A 16,890-nucleotide genomic window follows, 5' to 3' on the forward strand; every position below is an offset into this window, starting at 1 on the left:
GGACTCAAATCACGGCTATCCATCAGTATTACTAACCGACTAAACGGTCGAGATCATTTCAACGTACAATTTGGCAGTTTTTTATTTAAACATCTTGAAACGGGATTCAGTTAAAGCAAGGCCCATTCGAACCGTGTTCGAACGGATCTTGCACTGATTGGATCCGATTTCAAACATCTTCATTGTCTTTGGATGTTTGTCCTGGCTCCTGTGGCAGATGGGTCAATTTATTATGAGGAGAGAAGAAAAATGAATAATGTATGGGCGAAGTATAAGGTCTTACAGATTACTTTCACGCTTGCGGCGCATTATTGCCTCTGAAAGTGAGCTAATAAATGGTCCTTGTCCCCTTTTGCCCAAGCCTCTCATACTGTTCACATGTCCAAATTCTGAAACAATCCAACCAAGGGATCTTGGACTGCACATGGCTTGTAGCCAGTTGAAAATACAGAAAGAGAAAGAGGAAGGGCCACAGTTCAGTTCATTAACAAAATCCAAACCATTCAAAAAAGCTAAATCAATACAAGATTACAAAGAGGATCCACTTTTCCAAAATCAGTAGGAACATATAGGGTGTAAAGGGTCTAGTACTCGGTTTGAATGTTTTTTTTTTTTTCATTTCCCTTCGGAGTAGGGGTGCCTGTAGACCGGTTTTGGGTTGGACCCATCTAAATTAGAATCAATTTGGACGGATTGAAAGGAACAATAAGATATATTGAATTTGAACCAGTCTAGGCTTAATGGTCCAAAGCATTTATTGGGTTGGATTGGACCTACTCCATAGTTAGATTGAACCAATATCTGATCCATTGATAGAAGATAAGAATACAGGTGTCAATGGATCAGGTTTAGGTTGGATTGTTGGAATAAATCTAAATAAAAACCAATTTAAAGTTTTAAACAGATTGAACGATCTGAATTGGACCAATCTAAAATGGTCTTGATGAGGGCGGATTTGGCCCTCCAATGATATTGTGACACATGGCACCTCGGAACAACTAGGTGAGACCTAGAACCACTTAGGCAACCCACCTGGCGGCCTGGCCCGGGCACGAACTAGCGGTCTGGCACAGGCACGAACTGGCGGCCTGGCATAGGCACTGACCTGGCGACCTGTGAGATGTGTTTGCCGACAAATTTGGCATGCATATCCCGACCTGGCCTCAGGGAATCTCGGACTACTTAGACGACTTCTCGGAAATCTCGGATGCAGTGCATGAAGTCCACGCCAAACTATGCCTATATAAAGGCACCAACCCCAATGGCATAGGGGGCAAGTAAGCATATTATAGTTCTCATACTTTGTGACTTTTAGCTCACAGTCTACTATGATTGTTCTGACTTAAACATCGGAGCGACCTCGTCGGGTTAGCCACCTCGGGTCCTCTGACATTGATTCCTTATAGGTCTCTAAAGAACTACGAAGCTCAACAATCTATCCAGCTCGACACTCTGATCAGCTCGGTAACTAATAGGCTGGTCGACCCTCTGGTCAACTCGACAACTAATAGGCAGCTCGGCACTTTGGTCAGCTCGTCACCTAACCTGCCTAGCTTGGCCCAGCCAGTTCGACATCTAACCTGCCCAGCTCGACCCTGTTAACTCGGCACCTAATCTGCCTCCAACTCGGCCTGGTCAACTCGACATTTAGGTCCTCATCCAACAAAAGTTCACTTCGACCTCTGAATCATTGGCCACTTGGAAGCAAACAAAATGACAAAGTAATTAACACAAAAAAATAATACATTACCAAAAATTAATTCATCAGGTCCAAGTATTCATTAGATTAGATTGGACATGGTTCATTTGTAATAGACTCATGTTGGGCTGATTTGGCTTAGACCATATCTACTCCAATTGATACCCCTACCTAAGAGATCATCCAAACTAAGAACAAAACAAGGGGATTGAATTGAATTCACATGGGAAAATAAGTTAATAGAGTTGTGTCTGTGACCACATGAATTGAATGTTTAAATGGGCGATGAAGGGAGAGTGGGAGATGGTAGAGTGAAGACAAAAGGTTTATATTCATTCACACAGTAAACGGGTACATCTATTAATGGTTCATTGTAATGTTTACCGCGTGGCAGATGTCTAATGTATATGCTCAATCTGCCCGTGAGTTCTTAGTACTCTTGTATTGTTTTGTCAATGTCTCAGTCCTCCATGCCTAACCACTAGATTAAAGAGAAGAGTCCAATGGTTTGATTGCAATATAATATAGGTATGATATCTACTTCCCTTTATTCAAGGATTGCAATGTGTTACCAATTGTACGAGCTTAGGAACCTGAACCCAATTTAAAGCAAGAGGGAGAAGTAGGTTAAAACTAGCCTTGGTTGGAACTGTGCTCAGTATTGCCACCCCTAAACTCAAATGAACAAGAAGAGTTCTGTCTAGAGGCTAAATTTTTGTCAAATGTATTCTATCAATATCCTAGGGGTTGTGTTTGGTTAGTCTTTTTAGATATACCTTTCAACCGTCGAGTAGATGAGAAGGTGCATTAAGCTTTTTGGATCTTATTTTTAAGGGTAAAATACAAAATCCTTCCCTAAAGTTTCTGACAATCATAAAAATGTTTCCTATAGTTTCATTTTAACAAATATCTTTCTTGAACTTTTGAAAATTTTGACAAAAACCTAAATGTTAGATAAATGCACCAATTTTTTCCAAATACCCATTCTACCCTTTTATAAACTATTTGACATACAAAATTACTAAAATAGCCCTGTTTTCACTCAACAAAAACTTTAGTAGATGATCGTTAGAGGAGGTTTTGTCAAGTTAAAATAGGGTCAATTCATTAAATTTGTATGTAAAATAGTTTATAAAAGGGTATAATGGGTATTTGGAGAAAAACTGATATATCGGTCTAACGTTGTGTCTGGGAAGGTGATGGAATGGAGGTTTTTGTCGAGTTTTTCAAAAGTTCAGGGGAAGTTCTTATTAAAATGAAACTATAAGGGAGGTTTTTATAATTGTCAGAAACCTCAGATAAAGTTTTTATATTTTACCCTATTTTTAAAAAGTCAAAACTGTATACATTGTAGTCTATTGGGCTGTTAAAAACAACTGGAAAGGTTATTTTCAACATCAAAAGGCCAAAAGCTTTATTTGAATTGTCATTTTTTTTTTTTGTGCGTGCATTTGTCTTTGAGTCTTTCGGTCTATACAATACCAAACAGGAAAAACCATTTTTTAGTTTTTTGATCTTTCCGCAGACTAAAAGATGCACCAAACACTGCCTTAGAGAAGGTTCCCAGCTACTTTCTAGTGACGTCTTTGACTGATAGCAGAGGCTCCAATCCCACGTTTGGGTTGGGGCCGGGGTTTGAGATTGGGGCTGCCAATGGGTTGGGTAAACCCGTCAGACCATTTGATGGATGAGCCAATTATATGTGGGTTTACATTATCATATTTCTCAATTATAATTGGGTTGGAATTGGTTTTAGTTGTTTTGAACCGATTAAGACCCAAACTGATTACATAATTATGTATATGTGCTAGTAAGATACCCCTAATTTAATACTTATTATATAATTATATTCAATTTTGTTAATAAATAGGGAAGTCTGTTGTTGCATTGTAGGTTAGAATATAGTTGTTAATTATAATCAGGTTAGGCCAGTTAGGCCCTATAGGGTCTCTGGTTTGGGACTGGATCCACGCTGTCCTCAATCCATAGGCATCTCTATTTTCAGAGAGTAGGGAGTATGCTAAGACATGTTGGATTAAGGTTTCCCAATTTCTGAACCCTAACCCTTGTAGCCATCATCCAAATAAAACTAAGAGACTGATAAGGGAAAAAGTAGGCTATGTTTGGTTTGAAGGAAAACAAAGGAAAATGCAGAGAATCCTATACAAAGTTTGTAAATCTTTTCCTTCTTTTTCCTACCATTTCTTTTCATGTTGTGTTTATTTGCTGTGCAAATTTATTTGTACTAGTACAAATACATAAGAGTACAAATGTTAAAAAATGCAAATTCTTGTTTAATTTTATTTTATTCTTCTTAATGTCTTAATTTACTTCATTTGTACTGCAATCCAATAAAATAAGCTAAAATTTAAAACAAAAATAGATCAGAATTTACACTCAAATCATTTGCATTGCCATGATTTTATACCAGTGAAAATTTATTTGCATTTTAACCAAACACAGCCTAAAATTCAAACTTTGCGCTTCACTACAAACTAAACCAGACCATCCTCTGCTTTTGTTTTAGCTGGATGGATTATTGAAACTAATCTCTCAAATTGATTTAACTCCTTTGTTCATTGATTTTACTATTTTTTTTTACCTGGTAAATTGGCATTCCAACAGATCTTAGAGGCTTGAATCGTGTATGATTTTTTTTTTCAACCACCACTTATGATACCCTTTGACCAGTAAAATTTATTGAAAAATCGTTGATTTTGTAATTGGTTTCTAGAAACATGTACACAGACTCGACACCAAGGAAAAGGTAGAATCTCCAAATAACTTATTATAATTTATTATAACAATATAGTACAGCATAGACGGACTCGTTTGATGACATAATGAATATATAAACATCACTCTAATCAATCCCTAATGCTATAATGAAAGATAATGACTTAGTGATTTAGAGCAATTATATCTAATACCCCACAATTACTCCTAATTCATTATTAAGGGAAGCATATGTCAGCTCTTTCCAGCAGAGGTCCATTGCAAATTAGATCCTCTACATAAACAAATGGTTGAATCAATGCATCGGGTTGGGCAGATTGGGATGAGTCATTGAATTAAACCGGATCAATGTGTTGTGAAATGTGAGACTTCAACAGAGGAGTCCAGATCTGTTCCTCACAGAGCACGCATTGACTGTGGATACCATTTTTTACGGTTATTTTTCTCTTGAAAATAACCATTTTCACAGTTTTAATTTTATGTATGGGAATCAAAAGGCGTTGGAAAAAGAAAACGCAGCCCACGTTGAACGGACTGTTGGTGGCTTGGTGCTTGGGTAGCACTGTAGCCAAACAGGCTGTTGCTGTAAAATCAAATCTTTTTTTTTTAATAAAAAAACCCTCTCTCTAAGATTGCTTATTTAAAAATAAGTGTTTATTGCCTTTGATGAAAAAGCACTTTTATACGGCTAACATGGATTGGGATTAACAGTGTGTAAGGAGCAGATTCCACTAGGGTAATATAGGTATTTTTAAAATGATGTGATGGACGATGATAAATAAAAAAAGGAAATAAGTGATTATTGAATTAATATTTATAAGCCCGAATTTTGCGCTTCTCAAATAAGACTAAGTTTAAGAGTGATTAAAAATATGTGATTATTTCAATAAGTACTTCTTTTGGGTTGAGGTTGAGACAACATCGATAAGTATTTATTTGACTTATTTTTAAGTGTTTATTTCCTTTTTTATCTATCTTGGCCCGTTATATCATTTGGAAAATACCTATATTATCCCTGTTTAAAATAAGTGTTTTTTAATCAAATGCTTATAAGTGTATATTAAAATAATCACTTATTTTTAAACACTTATTCAATGAATAAATACTTATTTTTCAAATAATTACTTCTAAGTTTGGTTCAACTGTCCAAGTGCTTATTCTTACAATAATCAATTATTCTTGATTTATTTCTCAAACGGTGATAAGTACTTATTGGTGTGGTCCGGCCTTATAATAATTGTTTATTCTCGAATAAACACTTATTTTTATGCACCTCCCAAACTTGGCCTCTGACTCGTTATATGGACCCCATAGTAGTCGCTCTGCTTTGCTGGCTTCGAGCTCTCCCTTGTTGGTTTTTATAGGTTTGTCTGCCGAGAGAAACGAGAGTATCATTTTGCCCAACCGGTAGAGAGTGATCGAGAACACTTTTTTTTTTTAACCTTTTTCTTCCTTGAGGCCCCCCTCTTGTTCAATCTGTGCATTACTTCCTCCATTTCTCCACTAACGAAAGATTAAAGCAGGAGAGGAGAGAGAGAGAGAGAGAGAAGAAACGAAAAGAGAAAGAAAAGGAAGTCGTCGTCTATTTGTAATTCGATGGATCTACAGGTCTAACGCTCTCGTAACCACCTGGATTGACCTCTCTCCTTTCGGATCCCAATAGACTCCAGCTGTAGAACCGAGTAGCTGTCGAACAAGGAAGGAGAAAGCTCCAAGAATAAGGTCCGATTCTTTTTTCTGTATTATTTATTTGTTTTCGGGAAATGTGTAATTTCTGGGATTTAAAGCGTTTCTCGGATTTTTGATTTCTAGGTTTTGCCACCCTTTTTTTCTTGGGTGAGCAATTTCTAGTTTTTGAGGTTTTGCCTGGTGTGTGAAAATGGAGACGGGATTTTGATTTTGGGTATCGAGACCGTCTCGATTCGAGATGGCTGACCAAACGCTTGTCCTATGAAAAGTGGAAGTAAAGGTGGATTTGGCCTCTTTCTGTTTCGACTCTGTTCGCTATTCTTATTTTTTCATTTTCATTTTTCTATTTCGAGGAGAAGCAGAGGCGGGTCTTAGATTGCAGGCCTTTTTGTTGTGTTCGTATGGGGTTTATCTGAAACAAACCAAAGAGGCGGGTTTTCCTTTTCTTCTTCCTCATTTTTTTCTGCTTTTCGTCCTCGATTGTTTTCGACTTCTTCAATTTGCGGTAGCTTCATTTCTGGTTATGCGGCTTTTCTTTAAATTCATTTTTTTTCTGATCTTGTGCAGTGGAGCAGAAGGTAGGTCGACTTCTTTTTTGTAGGGGGGTTTGGATTTCTGTTACATCCTTCTCGGATGTGGAGAAATTGGAGGTTGGTTTGGGTGAGATGAGGTATGTTATCGAGATTGATGAACTTTCTGAGGGCCTGTTGGCGGTCATCGTCGGATCGTTATGCTCACACGAGCTCGGATGCCGTGGGTCGACAAGATGGGCTTCTATGGTACAAAGACACTGGACAGCACTTGAACGGCGAGTTCTCAATGGCCGTGGTTCAGGCCAACAATTTGCTCGAGGATCAGAGTCAAATTGAATCAGGCTCTTTGAGCTCACTAGAGTCCGGACCGTATGGGACTTTCGTCGGGATATATGACGGGCATGGTGGCCCTGAGACTTCACGCTACATCAATGATCACCTCTTTCATCACCTAAAAAGTAAGAATTCCACTCCCGGTTGGGATATCAAATGACTGATAGACTTTCATGTACGCAATGGATTCTGTTCTGGTTCCTTGTTATCTAGCCTTTCAAATTTCAAGCGTCGCGGTTCATTTCTTTCAATTGAGTGACTATTACTATAGCTGTGTTCATGGTGTAGTCTTGGGCTTGCAGATCACATGGCCGCTTTTCTAATGCTTCAGCTCGAATTTATGTTTTGTGCAGGATTTACCACCGAGCAACAGTCCATGTCAGTGGATGTAATACGAAAGGCATTTCAGGCAACAGAGGAAGGGTTCCTCTCTGTCGTTACAAAACAGTGGCCGATGAAGCCGCAAATTGCAGCTGTTGGATCTTGTTGCCTGGTTGGTGTGATATGCGGGGGAACCCTATATGTTGCAAACCTTGGAGATTCCCGTGTTGTCTTGGGAAGGCTTGTCAAGGCAACCGGAGAGGTGCTGGCTGTCCAGCTCTCTGCAGAGCACAATGCTGGCATAGAATCTGTGAGACAAGAGTTGCATTCTCTGCATCCAGATGACTCGCATATTGTAGTTTTAAAGCACAACGTATGGCGTGTGAAGGGCATCATACAGGTAATTTTTCCCCTTGTACAGATTATACTGATTTATGGTTGTTTTTTTCTTATATGAGTTCTGTCGTACTGTCTTTTTTGTTGCTAACTTATTCACTTTCCATTGTTTTCAGACTTGTGGGAAACTTCTCACCCATTTTAATGCAATTTAAGAGTCAAAAGCTTAATAGACTAGACGAGTTGCAACTGCCTTATAGTAGTCAATTCAGTTGTCACTTGGTAGTGTATTATTTATCTCTTGTACCTTTACAGGCCAACATATAAGTCGGTTACTTTTATTTTTTAATGTTTTGATCCTAATATCAAATCATTTGCATCTTGGGACGGCCTTTAGTTTCCTTTATGCTTCTTAGCACAGTTTTGGTCCCTGACATTTGTTAAAAGGCAATTCCTGAGGCAGTGATGGTTGGGTAGCAAGCTTGAATCAGCTTATGTCAAAGTGGATCGAATTTCTTTTTAGGCCCGTCATTGCCATTTCTCTTTTATATCTTGGCATTTTAAGAATGTCTTTGTGTTTTGTTCTTTTTCTTTTACTTAACCAAGAAATAGCTAGGGAACTCAAGAATGTGTGTGAATTTCTCCTTCTTGACATAAAAGGAATGGTATCTAGTCAACTTTCAAGTGAATCAGCTGTAGATCTCATTCATGTGTAATTTAGAGATGTATCACTTTTAGTATTTTAGAAATATGTACCAAGTGCCTCGATTCTTGTACTGGAGCTACTGGACGAGGCGCTTATCTCGAGGCTGCAATAAGAATGCACTGTCTGTGTAGAAGTTGCACTTAAAACTTTGGAGGTTCATTGAATGAACCCAAACAAAGAGAAAGAAACTTTTTATGTTTTATATTTTTAATTGGTAATAGGCAAAGCAAACTTTGGAGGTACATGAGAGGAGATTTACACAGCTATACAATAGAGCTTACTGCCCCATCCTTCAAGGTAAACTATCCTGTAGTCGACCCCATATGCTTGGGATGTGGCTTAGACGATGATGAAAAGATCCCCAATCCCTGATGGTCCAAAGTGAAAATTGGAGCTTCTATCAAGTTGCAAAGTAATCTGATTTTTCACTGGAAAGGGGTGGGGGTTTGCATCTTTTTGTTGCTAGACCTGTGGAAATGAATGCAAAATCTTTATTAAATTCCAGCACAGGAGGTTGATTTTCTTTGAATTCCTTGGTAGTCAGAATCCAAGAATTCGGTATGTATAAGATAAAACCTCTTAAGGCGAAAGGAGGTTGTTTTTTACCTTTAAGGATCTTTCCTTTCTTCCCAATTCCCCTAGCAGACAGTTTCTGTGATAGCCTTCCATTATAGTTTTCCTCTGGAGCTTGGTTTGCCTACATTTAATTAAGAGGTCAAAATGCTTCTTGGACCCACTCAATCCAGACCGATCAGGTTCAACTGTTCAAGAACACGCTCTATTAGAGTTTTCCTCTGGAGCTTGGATTGCTACATTGAATTAAGAGGTCAAAATGCTTCTTGGGGCCACTCAATCCAGACAGATCAGGTTCAAGAACAAGTTCCGTAACTCCCCCTCATCTCCAAACAGTGGAGGAGATATGGGGGTGATTCTTGCTGATTCAGCCCACTTTTGAATGTGTAAGGGGTAGTTGGTTTGTTTTCAAGGGTGCTAAATTCACATGTGTAAAATCTCAGTTATATCTTATTAATCATAAGGGTCGATAATAAGTTTAGTAATTTATCTGAATTAGGTACCAGGTACATGTTACACTTTAATTGATATCCTGTTACCAGGTTTCAAGCATATCCATGTCCAGTTAATTTAATTCTTTTATCTTCTATCTTTGACCAGACGTGTAAAGGTTAGGTGTACTTTGAAATGATATTTTTCCCCTTTTCTAGTTTTCTGTTCTATTCTAGAAACATAGTAGCTAGGTTTTGCTATGTCATCAGAAGGTCATCAAAATCTAGTATTATGTTGGTGTCAGTGAACCAGTTATCAAGAAAATCTTCAGCCCATCACCTATCCAACGTTACTCAGGAAATCTAATTGTCTGAACTTTATTCGTTTGCGTTCATACTTTTTTGATATTTCCCCTTTTTCTTCTCTTCCATCTCTTTGATATGTGATGAATGACTTCAGATAATGTTTTCTTCATTGATAAAACTTTGCTGTGGTGCATTTTAAGGGGAAATGGTTTGTGAGACCTTTCAAGAGGTTAGAAAGGCATGAATAGTTTGTGGGCCATTCTTCTTTTCATTTATGCTTCAGGTTCACGAACAAAAATTGCTATACGTTCCTGTTTGTCACGGAGTTTGTTAATTTCTAAATAATGGATTAAAGAGCAATTTTTTAGGTGATAAATGAGGTGACCTGTATAACTTGCCCTGGGCTTGGTACATTCAAATGCTGTTTTTTAGTAATTTTCTGTAGTTTTGGTAATTTAACAGAAATCTTCTTAGAGATGTCACTGTCAAAAGAGTACATGGATCCTTGTAACAGAAGTTTTACTTCCAAGGTTTTATATTCTTTTTTGTAGTTTTATAGGTCTTTTGATCTTCACAATGTGCCTTCTTCTGATGGCAGAAATATTTTGATATGCCAGGTTTCTAGATCTATTGGTGATGTATACTTGAAGAAGGCTGAATTTAATAGGGAACCTTTACTTGCTAAATTTCGCTTGCGTGAACCATTCAAACGTCCAATACTCAGCTCTGAACCATCAATTTTAGTTCACCCACTGCAGCCACATGATCAATTTCTTATATTTGCATCTGATGGGCTCTGGGAGCACCTAAGCAATCAGGAAGCAGTTGATATAGTTCAAAATCATCCACGCAATGTAAGTATTTTTTTTGTGGTGAGAAAACTTCCAAACCCATTTGGGGGGGGGGATGAATTTATTCTGTCCTAGACGAGAAACTTCCAGGAAAATCTTTTCTATACTCGTCTATCAGAAAATCTTCCGTACTTTCAACCAGCCTATAAACTGTACTTCTGGTACTTCAACATGGAAGTAACCATTTGAAAATGAAATAATATCAATAATCTTGGGCATTCTGATGGTGGGATTAGATATTCTTTACTAGCAATCCATGCGGTCTAGTCTGTAATATGCCCAAATTTGCCTGTTAATATTCGAGGTGGTCCTAGTGAAAAATAGAAATGCTCTTCGTTACAGACTATACCTCTTTGACAGGGGGATTTGCTCACTCTCCAACCATCTAATTGTTTGGCATCCCATATCATCCCTGTGAGCAGTAATTTTCCAGCTTAGGTCTTATGGGTGATTTTGACCACTCTCTGGCAAAAACGTACCCCATCTGGGAATCTGGGTTTTGGCTTGATAAAAACATGAGACGAGGCCTGTGCTTCCTGGTGTATCTTAATTTGTTTCTACTTTCTCTACTCATGCAGGGAAGTGCTCGGAGGCTTGTGAAAGCTGCGCTTCAAGAGGCAGCAAAGAAAAGAGAGATGCGATATTCAGACTTGAAGAAAATCGATCGAGGAGTCCGCCGGCATTTCCATGATGACACTACTGTTATCGTCGTGTTTCTGGACTCGAATCTTGTGAGCAGAGCCAGTACGGTGAAGGGTCCTACTTTGTCTATAAGAGGCGGCGGGATCAATCTACCTGCCAACACCCTTGCCCCTTGTGCCACGCCCGTGGAATTCGCCACCACATGATTTGAAGCCAGGGTCCTTTTGTTCTCTTTGTTGTAAACTTGTAATAGAGGATGGGGGCCCTACTACTCATTCCCTGTGCAAAACTGTCAGGCAGCTCTCTCTCTCTCTCTCTCTCTCTCTCTCTCTCAAGTCTCAACAGTCAAAACAACTCAACACTCAATGAGACCCAGCAGGCCTTGATTTCTGTACTGTAACATTTTAACTGTGGGTTCTGATAAATGAGTTTAGCATCTGAGCTAAAATGGGGCAAAAGCAAAGGAAGTGGAGCTTCAAGATGACAATTAAAATTATTTCCTTGCAAGTTGGAAGAAATCTTCCGATAATCTTTCTTTTGGTTCTGACGTTTGTACATTGTGTAACAGCATTCTTGGCAATCCGAGTATTTATTTCCTCTTTTTTCACTGACACTTTTAACACGCATTAGCTTTGTAGATGTCATCAAAGGAAGTAGGGTTAATTTTTAATCCCCTGGATGATCGATCAATGGTGCTGAACTGCTGATGGAATTTCCTCGTGTTTTTCTTGATATCGGTTTGAATAATTGACGCCTTGAGACCACATACAGTGTGGCAAGTGGCAAGTAATGGGTTGGGTGCATCAGTGACACATGCTTGACCACTCGAGATAGAAAAGCAGATGCTGGGTCATGGGGCTACAGGACTTGGATGAATGATGAAGAAATTGTGGGCCGCATGGTTTCCACTTGTCTAATGTTGGACAAATCAGAACCACTGTTCAGATCGACTTTTTTCCCTATTTTCACATTACTCCTACGGTCCTACCTACCTACTTCCAAGTCCAGCCATGTCGAAGTGCAGGTGTTCCATTTGTTAAAGATGAATTTAGCTTTGTTAATCCCCCAGACCGCACTTATGAGTAGGGCTGCAAAAAGTAGGGTTGAGTTGGGGTTACAGTTAGGGTTGAAAAGTATGAATCCTTGGGTTGAGGCGTTGACCAATCTAATTAGCCAATTAAGGGTGTTAATTGATAACTGTATTTGTATCTTTTGGTCCATTGATAACTGTATTTGTATCTTCTTCAATGGAATGGTTATTGGTTCAGACCTAATTCAATATAAATCCATTACAGATAAATCAAGTCCAACCAAATCCCATAAATACTTTTGACTGTATTAGTTCAATTCAATGTCTTCAATGTGTATGTAGGTATTTATATATGGTATTTATATGTTAAAAATTTTGAGTTTAAAATTTTTTAAATCATGATAACTATATTTAATTAGGTGGTAACAGGTAGTGAAACTTGAATCTGCTTCTCCGCTGGGACTGTCCCAGCTAACGTATCAATTGAGACACTATTCAGTTGGTATAGTTGATACCCAGTTCAGTATTTCATGATGTAGGGGTGGATTTGAGCCGAGTCAAGTTGAATAGTACGAGGTTCGAGCTTCATCCAATTCAAGGTTCAAAATATCGATGCGCTCAATACGCTGGTATGGGCGTATTGGGTGAATCGATACAGTGTTTCAGGCCTTATGTTTATTTATTTTTTGCAACCGGTTCAGGGGGGCCGATTTAGGTCTCCTTTACCCCCTGAACCAGTTAGACCTCCAATACGCCCATTGTAGGGACATATCGGAGCGGTTCCAGAATGATACCTATCAGCCGATACGGGCCGATACGTGTTGATACTTTGAACCTTGATCTAATTATCCTGATTTTTTTATGTTAGAACTTGTAATCATTTTGATTTGATAATTCGACAATTTTGTAACTCCCATTATTTGAAGTATCGGTTGCCTAATAAATGCATCGCTACGTTGCAAATAATAATAATAATAATTAGTGAATTTAACATTTTATGCTTATATACATTTATCATTATGCATAAGTTAATAATAATTATTTTTTTTTTCAATTTTTTAATTTTTTATCACATCCAAAATTTTGATAATCGGATCGGATCCTATTATAGTCCCACCTACTCACCCAGACTGCTAGATCGTCCAACGAATCGTTAAGCCCCAAGCACAAAGATACTATCGGCCTGGCATTAAAAGTTAAATTAAGTTTTTGTAGACGAGAAAGTGAAATAAAATTGTCTAAAAGTTTAAACATCACAAAAGACGAAATACATATAGACAGATATATGAGCGAAGGTTCAAAGTATTGGAAACATTATGCGTATTGGAAAGTCAAATTTAAGAGACGTATTGGGATACACTTTGGCTATGCATGGATATGGACGAAAAGTTAAGATACACATGAAAACACATGGAAATGCTATAAATACTCTAATAAATCATAAATAAACATTAATATTAGTAAATATAAGACATTAATGAGCTATTTATGTATAAAAATAGCACATTTTAGAGGGTTTTATGAAAAAATTACATATTATAATCAGTAAACGGGAAGTCGAGAACAGAAACATACTATCTAATTATGAACATAATAGATCAAGTAATTATTTTGCATGTTTTATTCTAATTTTCTAAAAACTAAATAATTATTTTGCATATTTTATTCTAAAAATTAAATTAAAATTAAGAAAAGTAAATATGTAACAAAAAATTGAATGGATTTATGGACATAATAGATGAAATAATTAATTTGGGTATTTTATTATAAAAATAACCTAAAATTAATATATATATATATATATATATATATATATATATATATATATATATATATATATATCAATGATTCAATGTTTTAAAACACAGAGGTGTTCCACTACCTAGAGGGGTGAAGCATAATTCAGAACGCAAGAGGCGTAAGTTTCTTAAGAGGAGGAAGGAAGAAAGAGGAAGGGGGGATTTCATTTTTTTTCTTTATCTTTAATAAAAATCTTTTATATTAAAAAAATAAAAATGCATAACATTTGTTAAAAGGGGGGTCTTGTCGAAGCGAAGCAAGACCCCCTAACTCTAAAAAATAAAATTGGTCTACATCAAAAAGGGGGATGGGGTTTCTAGGGGGATTTGCCCCCCAGCCAAAGGGATAGGGGGCAAACCACTTTCTTTCCCCTTATCTTTTCTAACATTGGCTGAAAATGTAAAAAAAAAAATTGAAAAAACATATTTATTTTCACTCCTTTTTACACAACCTTGAAAAACTTATTGAATCTTGGCATCTTGCAAATTTATAAATGTTTTGGCAAATTTTTACAATATTTGAGTCTTTAAAAAGGTTAAAAGTCTTTTTAGAGGGTTTGGGAAAGAAAGAGGGCTTCTGAAATGGATTTAGAAGCCCTCTTTCGAAATCACCTCTATTTGTGTTTTAACAATAGTAAAATCGTTGTGCATCGGCCGATACACTATCATATCGGATGCATATCGGCCGATACACGACCGAAGTTCACTGATACGGTGTCGATACGGCTTCGGCACAATTGATTTTGAACCATTCCCCATGCTGAAAGCCTTAAAATACGGTACGTATCGACCAATACGTGATGAAATTTTGAACCTGATATGAACATACAAGAAAGAAACATGAGCGACATTTGCTAGCCTATTTGGTCATCTCATCAGCATCTTGATTAATCTTCTTCTACGTGACGTTGAGGGTTCAGCTCCTGCTTAATAATTAATGTCGAATTATTCCTGATTCCTCTACATGATATTTTATTTCCCAATTCAGTCTTCTTTTTAATACACTCAATCATTACTATTTGAGTAAAAAGAATTAAATATACCCTAAATTTTCATATATTTGTTTAAATGTATCTTTAGTTTCTCAAGGGTATTAATTGATTTAAGTCCTTTTAAAGAATAAAATAGTCATAACATTTGGCATTTGGAACCTGAATGTTCTGTTCTCATAGTCTGTTTGGTTTAGATAGGAATGGGAATGGAAATTGAAATCAATAAGAATAAGATTTCGTTCTCAAAGGAGGGGTCGGCAGGGAATGGCCATTCTCTCAAATGAGAGAATGTTATTCCAGCAAGAATGGGAATGATATTCCAATTTTGCCCAACCAAATAGTTGAAATCGGAATAATCCTTTCCAATTCTGATTTTAGACCCCTATTCCTGTGAATCAAACGGGGCTTAAGCCTTTTTGAAAAACCAAGGGTACATTTAAGTCAATTTAAACATCTCTCTTTCTTCAATGTAATTTTAGTCCTCATTGCCACGTTTCATTGTTTATTTCTGTGTTTTTTATCATCATATTGTTGGTTGGGGTTGGAGACTTATTACTCTTTTGATGTTTTTTATCATCATATTGTCTAAATCAGGCTTGGACATTATTTTAGGCCCACGGGTTTGGGCTCGGCCCTAAAACATTAGGCTCAACTTTTTTTGGGCCAGGCTCGATCTTTCTCAAAAAATCCCAGCACGAGCCCAAGCCCGACTTATTAATATATGTTATATAATAAATACAAATTTTATTTAATAAAAATTATATATACAATATTTTTTGTGTTTCTCTTCTCCTTTTTAAAGTAATAGTGAGATCTTTTATTATTTTTGAGTTTTGAACTTTTAATATAAAAAAATATTTTTTTATTAAATAAAAAAGAAAAAATTATATTTTCAAATTTTTGAATAGGCTCGGGCTTCAGGCTTTATACAAGATCCAGGCTCGGGCTCAGGCCTAAATGTATTCTATTGATACATAGGCAAAGCCTGGCCCAAACCTGACCCAGCCTGGCCATGAACAGGTCTACACCTTCATGGTTAAAAAAATGGTTTTTCCTTTTCTGCCGATCATTCCTAATGTTTTATTGTTGAAAACCATTGAGAGAATATCTTATGAATAAAAAATATTATTGGTCAAATCCCTAACATGTGAAAAGCATATTTGGTTAGTGAACAACGAAACAACATTCTTTGGAACTTAACAATATTCGTGTTCCTTGGAAAATGATCCACGGATGAAATTTCGTTCAGTTTCGTATCACAGTTAATACCCTAATGATATTATTTTACTTGCACATAGCTGAGAAACATCATTACTTTATAGTTATGCATAAGACAGAGAGACAGAGAAAGGTAATTTTCTCATAGTAATGAAAATCCAAAACTCAGTTCTTGTAAACCTCTTAACATAAACGAGTGTAGTTTTCTCATTTTCTGCAGAGAGACAGATGACTATAATTCTAGTTATAAGGAGAATACTGAAAGTATGTACATTTTAAATCCATGTTATTTTCATTTAGGCCCTGTTTGGTTCGTAGGAATAGGGATTTGGAATCAGAATTGAAATGGGTTATTCCGATTTCAATTATTTGGTTGGGCAAAATTGGAATATCATTCCCATTATTGCTGGAATAACGTTCTCTCATTTGAGGGAATGGCCATTCCCTGCCGACCCCTCCTTTGAGAACGAAATGGGTTATTCCGACTGCAAACCAAATGGATTCTTAGTTTTCTTATTTTTAACTATTTTCAGAATATTTGGAGAATTACAGGGTAGGTTGTTGAAAGTCGTCTGAATTGCTAGAAAACGTACAATTTTCAATGGTTTGTTTGAGTCAAAGGAAGGGCATCTTCTTCTTCTCAAGATAGAAAAAAAGGCAACCTAGTTCACATTCTATTTACTTTGAAGTAAAAA

General features: G+C 37.0%; 1 protein-coding gene across 2 annotated transcripts; it reads left to right on the top strand.

Moving 5' to 3' along the window:
* Positions 1-5,719: 5,719 nt before the first annotated feature.
* Positions 5,720-11,763, top strand: LOC148849343 (putative protein phosphatase 2C 60). 2 transcript variants are annotated; one of them, XM_088950053.1, is made up of 6 exons: positions 5,820-6,157; positions 6,487-6,554; positions 6,692-7,115; positions 7,344-7,711; positions 10,281-10,517; positions 11,093-11,763. In XM_088950053.1, exons 3-6 carry the CDS (start codon positions 6,797-6,799, stop codon positions 11,360-11,362), a joined length of 1,194 nt encoding a protein of 397 aa, XP_088806179.1. In that variant the 5' UTR covers positions 5,820-6,157; positions 6,487-6,554; positions 6,692-6,796; the 3' UTR covers positions 11,363-11,763. The 2 variants fall into 2 exon arrangements, with proteins under 2 accessions (XP_088806178.1, XP_088806179.1); XM_088950052.1 differs by lacking the exon at positions 6,487-6,554 and having other exon boundaries at positions 5,720-6,157.
* Positions 11,764-16,890: the final 5,127 nt, after the last annotated feature.

This window comes from Nelumbo lutea, chromosome 6 (genome assembly GCF_056320005.1).
Source record: "Nelumbo lutea isolate HS-2025 chromosome 6, American lotus-T2T, whole genome shotgun sequence".
NCBI classification, from domain to species: Eukaryota; Viridiplantae; Streptophyta; class Magnoliopsida; order Proteales; family Nelumbonaceae; genus Nelumbo; species Nelumbo lutea.